Source organism: Agelaius phoeniceus, chromosome 2 (assembly GCF_051311805.1).
Source record: "Agelaius phoeniceus isolate bAgePho1 chromosome 2, bAgePho1.hap1, whole genome shotgun sequence".
Classification (NCBI taxonomy): Eukaryota; Metazoa; Chordata; class Aves; order Passeriformes; family Icteridae; genus Agelaius; species Agelaius phoeniceus.
Genome location: NC_135266.1, coordinates 91303804 through 91319192, shown reverse-complemented (window position 1 = coordinate 91319192; position 15389 = coordinate 91303804). Strand labels below are relative to the sequence as shown.

At 36.8% G+C, this 15389-nt stretch overlaps 1 protein-coding gene across 3 annotated transcripts in view; it reads right to left on the bottom strand.

The window, feature by feature from the left end:
- Positions 1–15389, bottom strand: part of SPAG17 (sperm associated antigen 17) — an 86151-nt gene that overhangs the window by 51286 nt on the left and 19476 nt on the right. For all 3 annotated transcript variants that reach the window (XR_013181015.1, XM_077174241.1, XM_077174240.1), the window contains exons 4-10: positions 14132–14263; positions 10251–10428; positions 7882–8076; positions 5334–5515; positions 2314–2469; positions 1636–1717; positions 568–686 (exon numbers count right to left, since the gene is read on the bottom strand). Coding sequence is in view for 2 of the 3 variants with exons in the window: in XM_077174241.1 (XP_077030356.1) it covers positions 568–686; positions 1636–1717; positions 2314–2469; positions 5334–5515; positions 7882–8076; positions 10251–10428; positions 14132–14263 (1044 nt within the window). In the remaining variant the exon portion in view is untranslated. The remainder of the gene's footprint in view (positions 1–567; positions 687–1635; positions 1718–2313; positions 2470–5333; positions 5516–7881; positions 8077–10250; positions 10429–14131; positions 14264–15389) is intronic.

Below are 15389 nucleotides of genomic sequence, written 5' to 3'. Positions count from 1 at the left end.
AAAAACCCCAAAATTATGAAATGTTACTCCTAAAAGAAGGATTTCCAAATCATATTGGGTGTCTCTTCTAAATAATAGATTGTGCCCGAATTCAACAGAAGTCAGATCTGTCTAGCACTAGCATTGAGGCTCTTATGTTAGGCTTGACCTAAGACCTTTGAACTGAGTAAACCAACAAAAGTTCAGTATCAATAAGACCACTGAAGGACACAAAAACATGTTATTGACTTGGATAAGAAATTGCACCTCCTTTCTCCTAATTTGATTATATCTGTAGTCTTCAAAAATTAATTATGGAGTGGTACTATATATATATATATATATATATATATATATATATATATATATATATACACATATATATATACAGTGGACAACATGAAAGACAATAAAAAGACAATAAAAGTTTGGAGTTTTGACTCCTTTGTATTGAACCTCCTTGCTCAGTGCCTCAATGCACTGTCTGATATTTTAGGTTTAAACAGATGGATTTATTGATCTTTGTTAATTCATTATATTAGGCCTAGGCCAAAATAGCCACAGAAACTAAAAAGAGAACATTCCCACCTGTTCCAACATGCAGCTCAGTATTAAGGGTACAGAGATGTACTCCTCAGGAATTTGATTCAGCAAGTCATTGTAATATCTCATGTCCACAGAAGGAAACAGAACAGAAGTCTCTTCTGCTATATTAAGAGATAAAACATTAAGATATGTTAGTTTAGAAATGCCAACTTATAGTCCAAGTCAGTTCTGCAAGTTTGCAGGTAATGCAAAACTGGGAGGAGCTGTTGACTCTCCCAGAGGCAGGGAGGCCCTGAAGAGAGACCTTGACAAATTAGAGGGCTGGGCAATTATCAACATTTTGAAGCTTAAAAACCAGGAGTATTGGATTCTGTGCCTGGAATGAGGCAACCCTGGATGTACAGACAGACTGGAGATTAAGATGCTGGAGAGCAGCACCACAGAAAGCAACCCAGGGGTCCTGTTTGATGGAAAACTGAGTATGAGCCAGCCATGCCCTGGCAGCCAGGAGGGCCAGCTGTGCCCTGGGGTGCATCAGGCACAGCATGGCCAGCCGGGCAAGGGAGGGAATTGTTGCACTCTGCTCTGCACTGGGACAGCCTCACCTTGAGTCAGGGGAGTTTTAGGTTGCGTATTAGAGACATTTTCACCCAGAGGGTGGTTGGGCACTGGAACAGGCTCCACAGGAAAGTGGTGAAAGCACCAAGCCTGACAGTTCAAGAAGCATTTGGAAAATGGTTTCAGGCACATGCTGTGATGTCTTATGCGGGGCTAAATTGGACTCAGTGATCCTTGTGGGTCCCTTTCAACTCAGAATATTCTGTGATTCTGTGAACCTTCAGACAATATTTATTAAAAAGAGTCTAACAAAGTTAGAGATTGGACAAAATTACTGAGATCTTTTAAATCTGAATTTGACTAGGAACAGATAGAAAATGTGATTTTCTAAAGAACTTGGTTATCACCACTCAGTTCCATAATGCATTCACCAGCATACACAACATCTTCAGCTAACTACACAAATAATTTTGAGGATTTGTGCTGTCAGATGAATAAATGGTTTGACAGAGGGATCAGCTACAGATGGGTGCTTTAACCCTTTAAACATACTCTCTGACAAAACTATTGTTGGCAGAATTTCTTCTTGTTTCCCTTTTTTCCTTGTAGGTGACATCCGTGGTGCTGGTTGCTCCTAAGACAATGAAAGTTAACATAAAAAAATCAGAAACCATAAAACAAATGGGTATTGCACAAATAGGTGGGAGAACTTAATTTCATTTAGCTTTGGTTACTCACCCCAGACTACATGCTAAACTTTTAATTGGAACAAGATGATAAAAATGTAGCGCATGTTCTAATAAGCTACTTTCTTCTGCCTACTTAACATTTTGCCTACTATAAGTAAAATAAGGAAATCGATCTTGCATAGAACTAATAATCTTTTTTTTTTGACAGTTTATAAATCTGCAACATTGCATAGTAGCTCTGTGCAGGCATATTGATTTTTCAGACACAAGAACGTATCATCAGATAGTATTTAAAAAATTTCTACACATATGATACATTATGGCTCTAGGATCCTTCCAATTTCCCTTTTCTGTTTCCCCAATGCTCAGCTATTTTTTCCCATTTTTGGGGGTTTTAAATGCTAAAAACAAAAATAAAACTTTCTTTCACTGAAAATTATTCACAGAGTGATGGTCCAAGGTAAATATTTGAGTCAAAATTAAAGACAGGCAATTCTACCCTAAAATTAGATATTATCAACAAGAAGGGAAGGGTCCTTGCCTCAAATGAAGATTGTTGTGTCGATTTGCTCTCTGGTAACACAGGTATATTAACAAACTTGGTGTTTTCCAAGTAGTTGCAATGCTGTCTTCTCCAGTCCAGGCAGTCATACATCAAACAAGCAATGTGTTCAAACACCACAGTACCAAATTCAAGCTGTGAGAGAAAACCAGAGACAAAGGATGAAGAGTGTGTATAAAATGTCATGTAACTTAGTGACAGCAGTCATTATCTCTTTAACCAGCAGATCTACAACTGTTTATGAATTTTACAAAAGACCTTTTCCTCCACCAATTCAGTATGCTTTATAGTTATTCTAAAACCTCCTTCATTTTATTTGCCTTGACACTGCCACAGCAGAGTATAGACTGTATATTGCCAAAGTGCTTTAGTTGTTATAAAGTCTTACTTGTCTTAACAGTAACTGTTCAAGGTCTGCTATCTTGCAGATGGATCTTTTTTGGATGGGAAGGAATGGAAGAGAAAAATTGAAGTATTTTGTAATGTATGTACATTTTTACTAGTGATCAACCTGCAGCATATTTGCAAGTTCAATCATTTCCCTGCTCTAGAAGGATAAAAAATAAAACCCTAGCCAGGTAATTAATATAATCTCATATTATTTTCTTTCTTTCTGTTGCCCTTTGAAAACAAAGAAAACCTCAAGAATGGCATTCTGAACTCCACAGTTGTGGGTGAAGGAATGTCAGCACAGTGCCCAAATGTCCAGAAGGACAGCGCTGTATCTGCAAAAATCTGACAAGGTAAGAGTCATGGTTCTTGAGGTCATGCACTGTGGTTTTCACCAAAGCTTGGGAGGAATAAAAAGAATAATAGCAACTGCTATTTTAAATATTAAATATTCTTTTACAAATACCAATACCATGTTGGAGACCAAATGAAACACTCAAGTTTCAGCAGCTTTAATGGATGTAATCTTCTCCTGTACATCCTGAACTTTGTGGAAAGGATGGAATTATTATAACTTTTAGATGATTTCTGTAAAAAGCCCTTTTCTGAGTGATTTTTTCACTTTTGTGGATTTAGGGCAAGTCTCTTGTACTAAGAAGTTTGCCTCTAGGAGGTGGCTAACAACATTGAATGTCTCAATTTTAAATTTCCTAAAATAGAACACAGTGAAGAAGCACAACTGACATTAGGCACTAAGAAAATAACAAACGCAAACTAACAAACCAAAACATCTGCTTTCCTCAACTCAATGGCTCTTTATGACACTGGGAAACTGGCAATTCCAAATCACTAAGTTATGGAATACTTGACTCCATTTTCATAACATTTAAAGACTAGAAGAGACATTTGGGGAAGAAATTCTATTTGCAAAAACAGAATGTTCATTAATATTCTTGCACTTTTGTTTTCCCAGTTCAATATTCTTCTGAAGAATGGGTTAGTATAACACCTTTTCATCCATATATTTGTACATCTAAGGTATCACTAGAGCACGTAAAAGTTTTATATAAAATGTTGGAGTGTTTTCAATGCAGTCTTTTAAACAAAACAAGATTTTTTACAAAGTCATAAGTAACAAAACCCTGCTGCTCAATGGGATCCAAGCAAAGTTTAGCATAATTACAATTTTGTAATTCAATTTGCCTGGTGTCTCCTCAGGACATAGATTTTTATCACAAGTTTTTAAGTCTAACCATTAGAGACTCTTCAACAAAGTAAATATTTTTGAAAGTATTTTCCATTTTAAAGATCTCAAATCTGAGAGCAGAGACTACTTGCAGTATGCAATACTCTGTCATTTTTATATTAATGTCTAACATTTTGCCCCAAGAATTTTCCTCCTGTGTGTCTTGCACTTCAGAGATGCAGCAAGCTTGGACTCAGAGATTCTCCAGAAAGTCCACAAGAATGGACTTACTTTATCAACCTATGATTTAAGAACCTATATGCTCTGCACCTGTTTCTTAAAAAACTTAAAAACTTTCTTACTTCTATAGGGCTCATGAAATTGTAACTCCAATTTGTTTAAATCTGTTTCAGTGACAGATGGTTTTTCCTTTATTTCAACTATAATATAGGAGCTTGCAAGATAATCAAAAGTAGAAACCCTGTACGATGTGATTATAGGGAAGAGAAAAACTGTTTTCCCAAAAGGGGCTTGGCGCTGTAAGATTGTATAAAGAGTATAATGATAAGTAATATTATAAGTAGCAAGCCTACATTCCACAATTAAGGCATTTTCAGTGAATGCTTTGGAAATCACTGTCAGTTGTTTGTATACAGAATCTACCGTACTACAAGTAAGGGTTAAAAGAATGCAGTTTAACCCTAGAATGTCCTTTAATCCTAATAATACAGACTACAAATACACTAGGTTAAATTATAGCATGTTGCCTTATTTTGTTTTAGCAGTTTGTATTTTTACTGCTGACACTGTAGATTGAGAAATACTGGACTCTTTTACTTCACTGTATGTGAGAATCTAGGATGGAAAACATTTCTAATGATTCACTTTCTCCTTCAGTGCCTGGTAATAGTCCTGACTTAGCAGGCTATAATAAGCTAGATCCATGTTTTGGACAAAAAGAAGCAGTACTGAGTATGATAAAGCAATATCATATATCAAAAGGTATTCTTGCATTCAGCTATTTTTTTCTCATGTGACTATTCTGAGGTGCAGTAAGTAGGCCTGATGTTATGAGGACAAAAATATAACTTCTGTGTTATTTCATACACACATATGACTCTAGAACGAGATGCAAACATGTTCAATAACTTTAAAATAACCTCAAACTATTTTACAACCCTTCTGCTGTGGCCTACAATATAAAGAAACTCCAAATCAGGCATTTTTATTCAAAGGACTCCTTGTAAACAGATGCTGAATGAAGTTGTTGGATACATAGGAAATAATTTTTGTTTATGATTACAAATATACTAACTACTGTGGTTGTGTTTCAGAGAAGACTTGAGATTAAATTCCTAAAGTGTTGTTAAAAGTTACAAACCCTAAAGCATGGCATGCACTGTAAAAAACAGAATGTACTGACCAGCATTTCGCTGTCTGACCAATCAGGGGGAAAGTCACTTTCCTTAACTAGGTAATGAAGCCTGGCAACATCAAAGAGACTTGATCCATGCTTTCCACTGTTCAGAACAGGCTCCAGGAATTTCCAAAATGTTTCCAGGTCTTTCTTAGCTTCATCTTCCTTTCTTTTCTCTGCTTCTATATCTAAAATATATGAGTATTTGACAAATCATGGTACAGTGTCTCCCTTTAACATAAAGCACAAATCATGTATCAGTCTACTTTATGTATTGTTAAAGTATTTCCATCCTTAGAGTCTCAGCAAATATCTGACACCTAACTTGGGGATTAAAAAATACCCTCCCTTATATCTTGCCATCATCTTCTATTCCAAGTACAATGATTGATCCTGAAAGGAACCTGGGGGGCTCATCTGGTAAAACTCCTCTGCTCAAGCAGGGTCACCAAGAGCAGACTGCCCAGGACCCTGTCCAGATGGCTTCTGAGTACCTTCAAGAATGAAGACTCCATGACCTCTCTGGGCAATCTGTGACAGCGCTCAGTCACCCTCACAGTAAACAAGTGTTTCTTTGTCTTCTGCTAACACCCCCTGTTCAGTTTTGCCATTGCCTCTTGTCCTGTCACTGAACACCACTGAAAAAGAGCCTGGATTCCTTTTCTTTCCACATTCCTTTCAGGCATTTATACACATTGATGAGTTCTCTCCAGGCTCTTTCTTCTTCAGGGTAAACATTCTCAGCTCTCTCAGCCTCTCCTCACATGAGAGATGCTCCAGTCCTTTGAAAATACTTGTGGTCATTTGATGGACTCTCTCTGATAGCTCCTTATCTCTCCTTTACTGAGGAGTCCAGAACTGGTCACAGAACTCTAAGTATGGCCTCACCAGTGCTGAACACAAAAGAAAGTTCAAATCCCTTGACCTGATGCAGCCTTGGATACCACTAGCCTTGTTTGCTACAAAGGCGCAGGGCTGGCTCATGTTCAGCTCATTGCCACCACCTCTGAGTCCTTCTGTGCAGAGCTGCTTTCCAGCCAGTCAGCCCCCACCATGAACTGGTGCAGGATTTAGCCCTTGCCAAATTTTATGGGGTCCATTAAACCAGACCATTTCTCCATCCTGTTGAGGTCCCTCTGAAAACCAGCACAATTCTGTGGTGTTTCAGCCATTCCATCCTGTTTTGTATCATAAGAGTACTTGCTGAGGGAACTCTCCTGATCACTAACAAAGATGTTCAGCTGGACTCATATCACAAATCCCCTCTGATACCCTCTAGGCCAGGTCATTCAGCCAGTTTTCAATCTATCTCAGTGTTTGCTTACCCAGCAAGCAAACACTTTTATGAGAAGACAGTGCCAAAGGTCTTACTGAGTCAGGGCAGACAATATTCACTGCTTCCTCCTCCTCTACCAAGACAGTCATTTTGCCATAGAAGGTTATCACGTTGGTTAAGAATGACTTCCATTGGCAAATCCATGCTAAATGACCAACTCCTTGTCCTTCATGTGCCTGGAAATATTTCCAGGATTAGCTGTTCTATCATCTTCCCAGAGACTGAGAAGAGTCTGAGTGGCCTTTACATTCCTGAGTTACTCCTGCCATTTCTGAAGATAGGAGTGATGCTTTCCTCCAGTTTTCAGGCATGCTTTCCAATTGCCATGTTTTTTCAAAAGTAATTAACAGTGGCCTTGCAGTGACATCACAGTCAGCCCCTCAGTATGCCTGAGTGAATCCCATCAGGTCCCATGGACTTATGTGTGTCCAGTTTGTTTAAGTAATCCCTAACTCAATCCTTTTCCACCAAGAGACTTTCTCCAGACTTTCACCCTGTCTCTGGGGCCTGAAAATTCCAAAGGCCATTCATGATCACAACCACTTTTCCTTCTTTCAAGGTCCTTTAGCCAGTCCTTATAGGGAGGCTGTTTGCTGGATTGAATAGAGTTTATTGGTATTTTTTTTGTACTGTAGAGTCCATAATTCTATTCTCATGACAGCCAAGTAGCAGGGAATAACTGTCTCCCTTAATCTGCTGGCTATGTCACTACAGCTCAGGATAGCCAGCCATCACTGATGATGCATATTTAGCTCGCTGCTTACCAACATCCCAGTTCAAGAAAAGTGTTAACAGCTGAGTATAATTACAGAACATTATTCTGAGGCATATTCTTCTGTGGCTGGGGCCACAGTCCCAAAGCAGCCAACTGTTCACTTTCATTAAAATTACCAAATGAGCCAAGTTTTCTTACCAGTATGCTTCCTAACAATTCACAGAAGCATGCATTTGATAAAACATTCTTTGGTGGCTACTGTGGCTGCAAACTCTGCCTGCTTAGTCAGTCCCTCTTTCTACTGTCCAGTTTTTGCACTGGCAAACCATTTGGTTTGGTGGTCAACCAATGGCAATACTACTTTGGCACTGGCAAACACAGCTGCTCACAGGTAGCAAGCACAAACACAAGGCATAGAGAGGGAGAAAAACACAGCCAGAACAGTCATTTCCTGTATATAAAACGATCTCCTTTTTACATATTTTTTTTAATGACCAGATTACCTTCAAGTGAAAGTGAAGATTGTTTTTGAAGTTTAGTTGCTTCTAAGTATATCTGCAATGGCTTGTAATTTTCAGAAGAAATTTGTATTACACTTGAAATGTTAATCCCAAGGTCAATCAAGACAGGCAACAACTGAAGATTGGGGAAACCCAGAATGATAAAGTAATAATGAGCACCATCATCTGGTTCATCATCTGTTCAAAACACAACAAAACCAAATTTGAATAAGAACATTCATCATCTAAACAAAATAAATTTTTTACTTGACTATATGGGGTTATGCAAATAAAGGTTACAGAAACAGTTCTTTTATACTCTCACTGGGAAAATTACATATAAATTCAAAAATTATGTGCATAAGACTCAGTTCTTCTGTACCAAACCACCTAGAACACAATAGGAAGAATACAAGTCAGAAGTAATAATTGTTTGGAGAAAGACCAGGAGAAAAACTGCAGAAGCTGATTATAATCAGAATGTTGTAGCAGCATTTCTGTAATTGCTCCTCTCAAAGGAGTTTAGTGTTAGGACATATGCACATGCCTTAATGGTAGTTTAAACTATCCTATTTCATCCTGCATAAAGCTGGACATAGAGCTGGACAAAAAGTAAGTCACTGTATCTTACATGAAAAATTACCCAAGTCATAATAATTTCAAAGGATTAGCTGCAGGTATCAGCTGACTCACTGCTGACTCCTCCCTACCCCGCAGGTTCATGTTCACTAGATGTAATTCTTGGCAAAATCCTCATCACCTGGTAATAGCAATTCACACTAGTCCTTTTAGGTGGCAGGGGCATATCCAAATTCATATTAAAATGTAGATGAGGAGTTTTATTGAGTGCCTGTTCTATTTGGGCTTATCAGTTATGTAGAAATATGCATAGCAGCATTTCAGTTCCAAAGCAAAAGGTTAAGCATGATATAAGTAGACATGAACTCTCTAGAAGCTCTAGAGTTGTGTAGTTTCCTTTTATGCCTTATGGAGAAATACAGGTAGTAAGACAGGTATCAAGTGATTTAATTCATCCAGTACAGTTATTTATCTTAAGTTAACAGAAACTGCCTACTGGAGGTCCTGTATCTCTCCATGAAGGCTGAAACACATAGAGTTAGTGCAGACAAACCTACACTAAAAGCAAATCACAGCTTTATACTCTATTTAGCATTAAGATCCTTTCTTATGCTTACTAACACATCACATGTAAAAGTGCTTTACTGACTCCTCAACTTGTTGGACTCATTTATCCAAAGAAGGAAAAAAGGTAGCCTGGCACTGACATCTGCCTGTGCTCAGCCATATGCCCAGGGCTATGCAAATGCTGCTACCACCTGGAGTAGCAGGCTCTCCAGGTGCTTGTAATATTAGCTAAACATAAAATAACACAGAAATTTAGAGAGAGACTGACTGAGGAAGCAGCCACCACAGTCCAGCACATATATTACATAAAGTAAAAATCAAAACCAGAAGAAAACTAGCTTATTATTTCACTCCTAGTACTGAAAATGAAGTACATAAATTTATGTCAGTTACTGCAGGAATAAAAAATATGAGCACATAGAATTACTGAACATTAATTATTTTTAACAAAAAAGGCAGGTGTCTGCACAGTCACCTACAGAGATCCAAAAATTCCGATGTGTACATGCTGAAGACTGCCTGCCATTTTAAAATTATAATTATGATTAGGCTAATAATCATGACAAGTGCATAACAGTCAGTCAGTTCTAATTATCAGTGACTAGTCCATATGCAAAAGAGGAAAGACATTAATGCAAGTAATCTCAATATTATTCAAAAGCAGAAATATTTAATTTCAGAAAGGTGATAATGTATTAGGGATGAATGATAAAATGACTGCTAGCTACCAGAAACAGATATGGATTGTCTTTGAATTTAAGGCATGCTTTTTTTTTTCCCTCTTTCTTTATATAGCTATATTAGAACAAATATAAAGAGGGGAAGCCTAGATTGGAAGTAATGAAAAATTTCTTCACTGAGAGGGTTCACAACTCTGTCAGCCATGTTTTAAACTATAATACAAGGAGAAAGCCACCTTTGGATACTGATATTTAATTATTCTGAAATCTTTCTCTAGGATAGGCTTTCTGTGGGATTTATTTGGCTACTTAATTGTAGTCTTACATATGCCCAAACATTTTGATGTTGACATGCCACATGTAACTTACCTCTATTTTACTTCTTGGACTGCACAATCCATCCAAACACTGAGCAGAATACAGTGCCCTCTTCAAATGCAAAGTGGCAAAATTTTGATATTGCCGAATAGATCTTGACTTTTCAACATGGAACAAAACTAAGTATTCCAAAGGTTTACCAGGAGTATATCATCATATTTTACATACCAATGTATTTGTCTTTCACTTCCACTTCTCCCCGTTGTTTGAATTTGGTGTCCTTTTTAACAGGGGATGATGACACTGACTTTTTTCCTTTACTATCTTTTCCACTTGTCTTATCAGGAGATATCTTATCTTTTTCTTTTTCTCTCGCTTTCTCTTTTTCTTTCTGCTGCTGTTCTGCCTGACAAGATGAATATATGAAGTCTCATTAACATCTTTGTGAAGAACAAAGGTCAGACTGTTGCAAAACTTTAGGTGTTCAATTCTTTTATTTTCACACTTTTCCCTCTCAGCTGCTATAATATTCATGTGGTGGAGCTGTCTTGAACACCCTGCTTTTTCCTACTCAAACACACATTCAATTATTTAGATGCTCTTACTCAGTCATAATGCTAAGACTTCACATTAAAAAGGAACTGCAAGAGGTAGGTAGACATTATACCTACCAAACTAACAAAATGCATATGGGTAGAAAGATGAGTAAAAACCGCTTTGCTTTAGTTACTTCCACTACAGCAGTTGCTGCAGCCAGAAACGTTCCTTGGACTGAAGGGAAATATGGCAAAAATTCAATATCTGTTAATATCTTTAACATCTCTGTTAACACTCTTGACTATGGTGTAAAATGGTACTAGCACTATTTTTCTTTGATGTAAATATCTGTCTAATGTAAACTAGAACCAAGAGTTGTGCGTTCATTTCACACAGGATATTACTCAGCCATTCTCATTATCTTCAAATAAAAACACCTACATAAAGCTGTTCCTAGTAATTTAAGAGTACAGGACAAAAAAAGATTTTTTGAGTGTCCCAAAGACTCACTCTATAAATCCAAAAAAATTGAGAGTCGGTCTGAAATGAAAACAATAAAAAAAATATTAAGGTAAAGTAGGTTCTGTAGAGAAGAAAGTGTCCACCTTATTTTTGCCCAGCAGAATTACTACATTCAAACTATGCAAAATTGCATTTCAGGATTATAAAGCTAAATTAAATTAAAAAAAATATTAACTTAACTTATAGTTACAATCCTCCTGATGCCACTTTAAAGGCTATTAAAGCAATTAGGAAAGCCCTTCATGCAAATGAGAGAGGTCAGCTAACACTATATAGTTGCTTTCCCTAGATCCAGCTGAAAAGCAGACTTTCCAGCTGTGAAAGTTGTATTTTGTTCAAATTTAAAATCAAAACAGAAAATATCTTCCTGCTTTTCCCTTCCTTCTTGAATTTCCTTTCTGTAAAATTTAGAAATGTCTTTGACAGAATCTTGAAACTATTTCCACAGTGTAATGAAGGATTTGGAGTCTTTCATTACTTTCTTTCAAATTTGTTCCACCTTTGACATTTCAAATTAGAAATTTTGATAGTACTTCTTTGAATTCTAAGCTGATGAACACATCAAACAGATGATATAATCATCATGCCACAAAGATCACAATCAACTTGATCTATTGCATCTGCATAATTTTAAGTAATTCTTAAATAAACAGAGACATTTATGGACTTGCCAAGATTCTAACAAAGAACATTACTTGACCTAAATACTTTAGAAAGTAAGAGCCTCTCCTTTCTTGGACTCTTTCCTTTTCCTTTTAATGTCATATTTCTCCTTCCCTACAAGGTGCAGCTTTTGGTGGAGTTTCTAATAATCCATTAATTCTGCAATTTTCTTATTTTAAGCTTCACATTTCAAAATGTTACTACCTCAAACAGTTTTCTAATTCAGAGACACTTCTCTTCTGCATAATATTTATGCCTGTCAATTTATGACAAGCTCCTGCTCCTAATGAAATACAGGATGCCTTATTTTTGGTTATTTATATATTATATCCATTCTAGGTATCTACTTAAGAAAAAGACCCATGGACAGATATGTTTGCTTTCTGAGAACTGATTTGCGAGTAAAATCCTGTTTTCAACACCCAGATTGCTGGCAACAGACCTTGTATTGTACAAGCTAGTTGGAAAGGATTAAAAATTCTATGGCAGCCAATTTAGAGATAGAATTCTAAATTAGAAGTCAGTTTCTGCCCACTCTGTACTGCAGAGCATCCTCATATCCAAGAGCCTTCCAATTCTTGACTCTGTCCTTCAACGGCTCCGCTTGTGTTTGCCTGTCACACATTGATATAGATACAATTCAAAGGAGGTGACAACTTTTGCAGACAGTTTGGCTAAAACAGAAGAGTAACTGTAAGTGCCAGAGACTCCTCAATCCTCAACATTGACTATCCACCAATTAACCAGGGAAATAAAATTACAGTTACAAGACTAATTTTGCTAAATCAAAGCTCTAAAGACTCCATTTTAATATTGAATTGCCATTAAACTTCAAAGTTTGGTTTGACAGTTTACTTACAAGAATTGACTGCTAGCTAAGAAAAAAGCAATTTTTTTTTCCAATTCACTATTAACAATCTATTCTACAGCTTCAGCCTCTCAATTTCTTTTCAGATTGAAAACGCATTATTTTTCTCATATTCTTCATATATTTCTATAGTTTAAATTATCGTTTCCTAATAAATTGAATTCTGTGGGAACAGGACACAATTTTAATGGAATCACCAAGCATTTAATGTTCTTGTGATTGTGTGCTACACTTCATCCACCAAATTCTCCCACAAGTAAAACTATTGATAAAGAAATTTACAGATTTTTCAGCTGTACAAAATCCATTAAACTATTTTCTGCTTGCATCTTTTACATGCACAGACTCCTTAGGTCTCCATATCATCACACTCCACACTATAGGTTTTGATCAATTAACAGGGTAAACTTACTGCAGCAATTGTATGACTTTCTGATAATTAATTGACTTTCTTCAGTTTCATGAATGTTTGTTGGAAAAGGACTATAGCACAACCTGTTCAGTAAGTTGTTGAAATGTACCATTGACAACTCCAAAAGATGTTAGAAATAAATTAGAGGTCTGATCTGTGATTCAGTGCAAGCTCGGTGAAATTCCTCCTAGAACAAATAAGCAATCTGTCCCAGACAATCTTGGAGCTAGTAGTGATGACCTTGGAGACAAATGGAAGCAAGTTTTGGGAACACTGGAAAATGTGGTACCTGGTTCTGAGAAGTGGACTTCAAAATATGTACTGTTTTGAGAGAGTTCAGAGGAGAGGAACATCTATAATCAAAAATGAACAACCATGGTACATATTTGGGTTTGTTAGTTAAATATGTAATAGATTTCTGTAGAATGGAGCGTAGTGTTGTTCCATACAGGGAGAACTCAAACAGATTTAAATGAGAGTAGGGTTGGTAGGATCAGAAACCTTTTTCAAATGCTCATGTTGCATAGATGGTTCAGAAATAATACTGGTTTCCATGGAAAAGCAAAGACATAGCACAGGGAAGTTTTAAGAAAAGGTTCAACAAACATCTGCCAGGAATAGTTTATGTAAATGTCATCCTGCCTTAGTGCTGGAGGATGGAAGAGATAACTTCTCCAAATTCCCTCCAGAGAGGAGATTCATAACAAGAACTCTGTCATAGTCTGCTCTGTGTCTATCCTTGATACCTTCCAAGTAACAATCTCTCCTGCCTTTACTTCAGCAGGGATACACATTCAGCAGAAGCCTGTTCCTAGCTCTATTTTCTATTGGTCCTAACACTCAGCTAAACCATTACTAGCTGTCACCTCTAACAAAGACTTCTTCCATAGTGTTTTTATTTTCTTTTTTCCCCCATGTTCTCATTGGCATTTGAGTAATTGAGAACTTCATGCACAAAATCTAATCAACTTTAAAAAATATTTCTAATCACATTTCTCTTTAATTACAGTTTTAGAAAGACAAAGATGAGAAGAAAGCTGGATTTATGGAAGCAACATCAAAGAAGTGTCTTCAAAAATGTAATGTTCCTAGGGCATACTATAGTACCTTCTTTTCCTCTTCTCTTCTCTGAAGAGCCTTCTGTTTGAGACAAAGCAATTGAAATTTCAACAGCTTTCCAGTTAGTGTTACGGGAATTTTTTCACCCTGGTCCAGAAAGGCTTTGGCTAATTCCATCACCTGCAAAGGAAAAAAAAATCATCTCAACAAAACTACTACTTGCATAGTTTTCATACTGCACTTGACTCATATTTATTTGCATGCTGAAATGAGCAAGTGCTATCTCACACTGTACCACGCGTGGGTTGAAATGGCCACATTTCCAGACAAAACAATGTATCAGTAACATACACCACTATTCTTTGGTTCCAAAGACCTCAAATAAAGTTATTTCAGCTATACTATGCGATAAAACTATAATGGAAAAAACCTTCTATGATTTATGAGAAAGTCAACAGACACAGAGTTCTCATAGGAAAATGTAATTCTCTTTAGGTTTTAAACAAAGGAACAACATTAAGCAACTACGTATTATAAAGCAATAAATTAAAAAGCACCTAACAGATAGCAAATCAAGGGGAATAGTTTGCAGTACTGTTTACAAAGTGACCAGTGTCTGAGGGACTAGCCCTAAATGAAAGATAAAAACTTCTTGAAGGGAATTTGAGAGGGTCTGTCTTGGTGAAAACACACCCCCTCCCTGTGTAATTCTGATTCTGTTGGTATGCAGCCTAATTGGGGTGAAATAAGGCTATTGAGTTTTCTTAGGGTGATGACAGCAGCAGGAACATACAGCTGCATTGTCCAGATGTGTGGCATTGACAGGCTGTTTTATGACTATGTTTTTTACAGCTTGTTTCCACTAAATTTCATACAACTCACTAACATCTGGGCCGTTTTCCTTGGAGCCTCATAACCACTTTATTTACTGCGAAAAAAATAAAATAACATAAAAATACTGTTAAAAAGTTGTTATATGTTTCTTTTCACTTGTGTTGTCTCTGTAATAAAGTTCACCTACGTAGGAAGCGCTGTTGAGGAATAATATAACCATAATATTTTCTTACTTTTGTTTTTAAGCAACCATCAGCTTTATTTATAACCATGGGCTGAATTAGGTGTTACTCAAATGCTCTGACATGTTTCTCTTTTCTCCTCATGGAGCAATTACAGTTGGGCACATATGGTGTCAATTTTGCTTGTTAATACTGAGACAATGAAGGTGCACACTGCATCTCACTGAACTGTGTCTTGTCTAATGCAAGCACCACCATTAGTTTTGAGCTTTCATAGATTCTTACCTAGT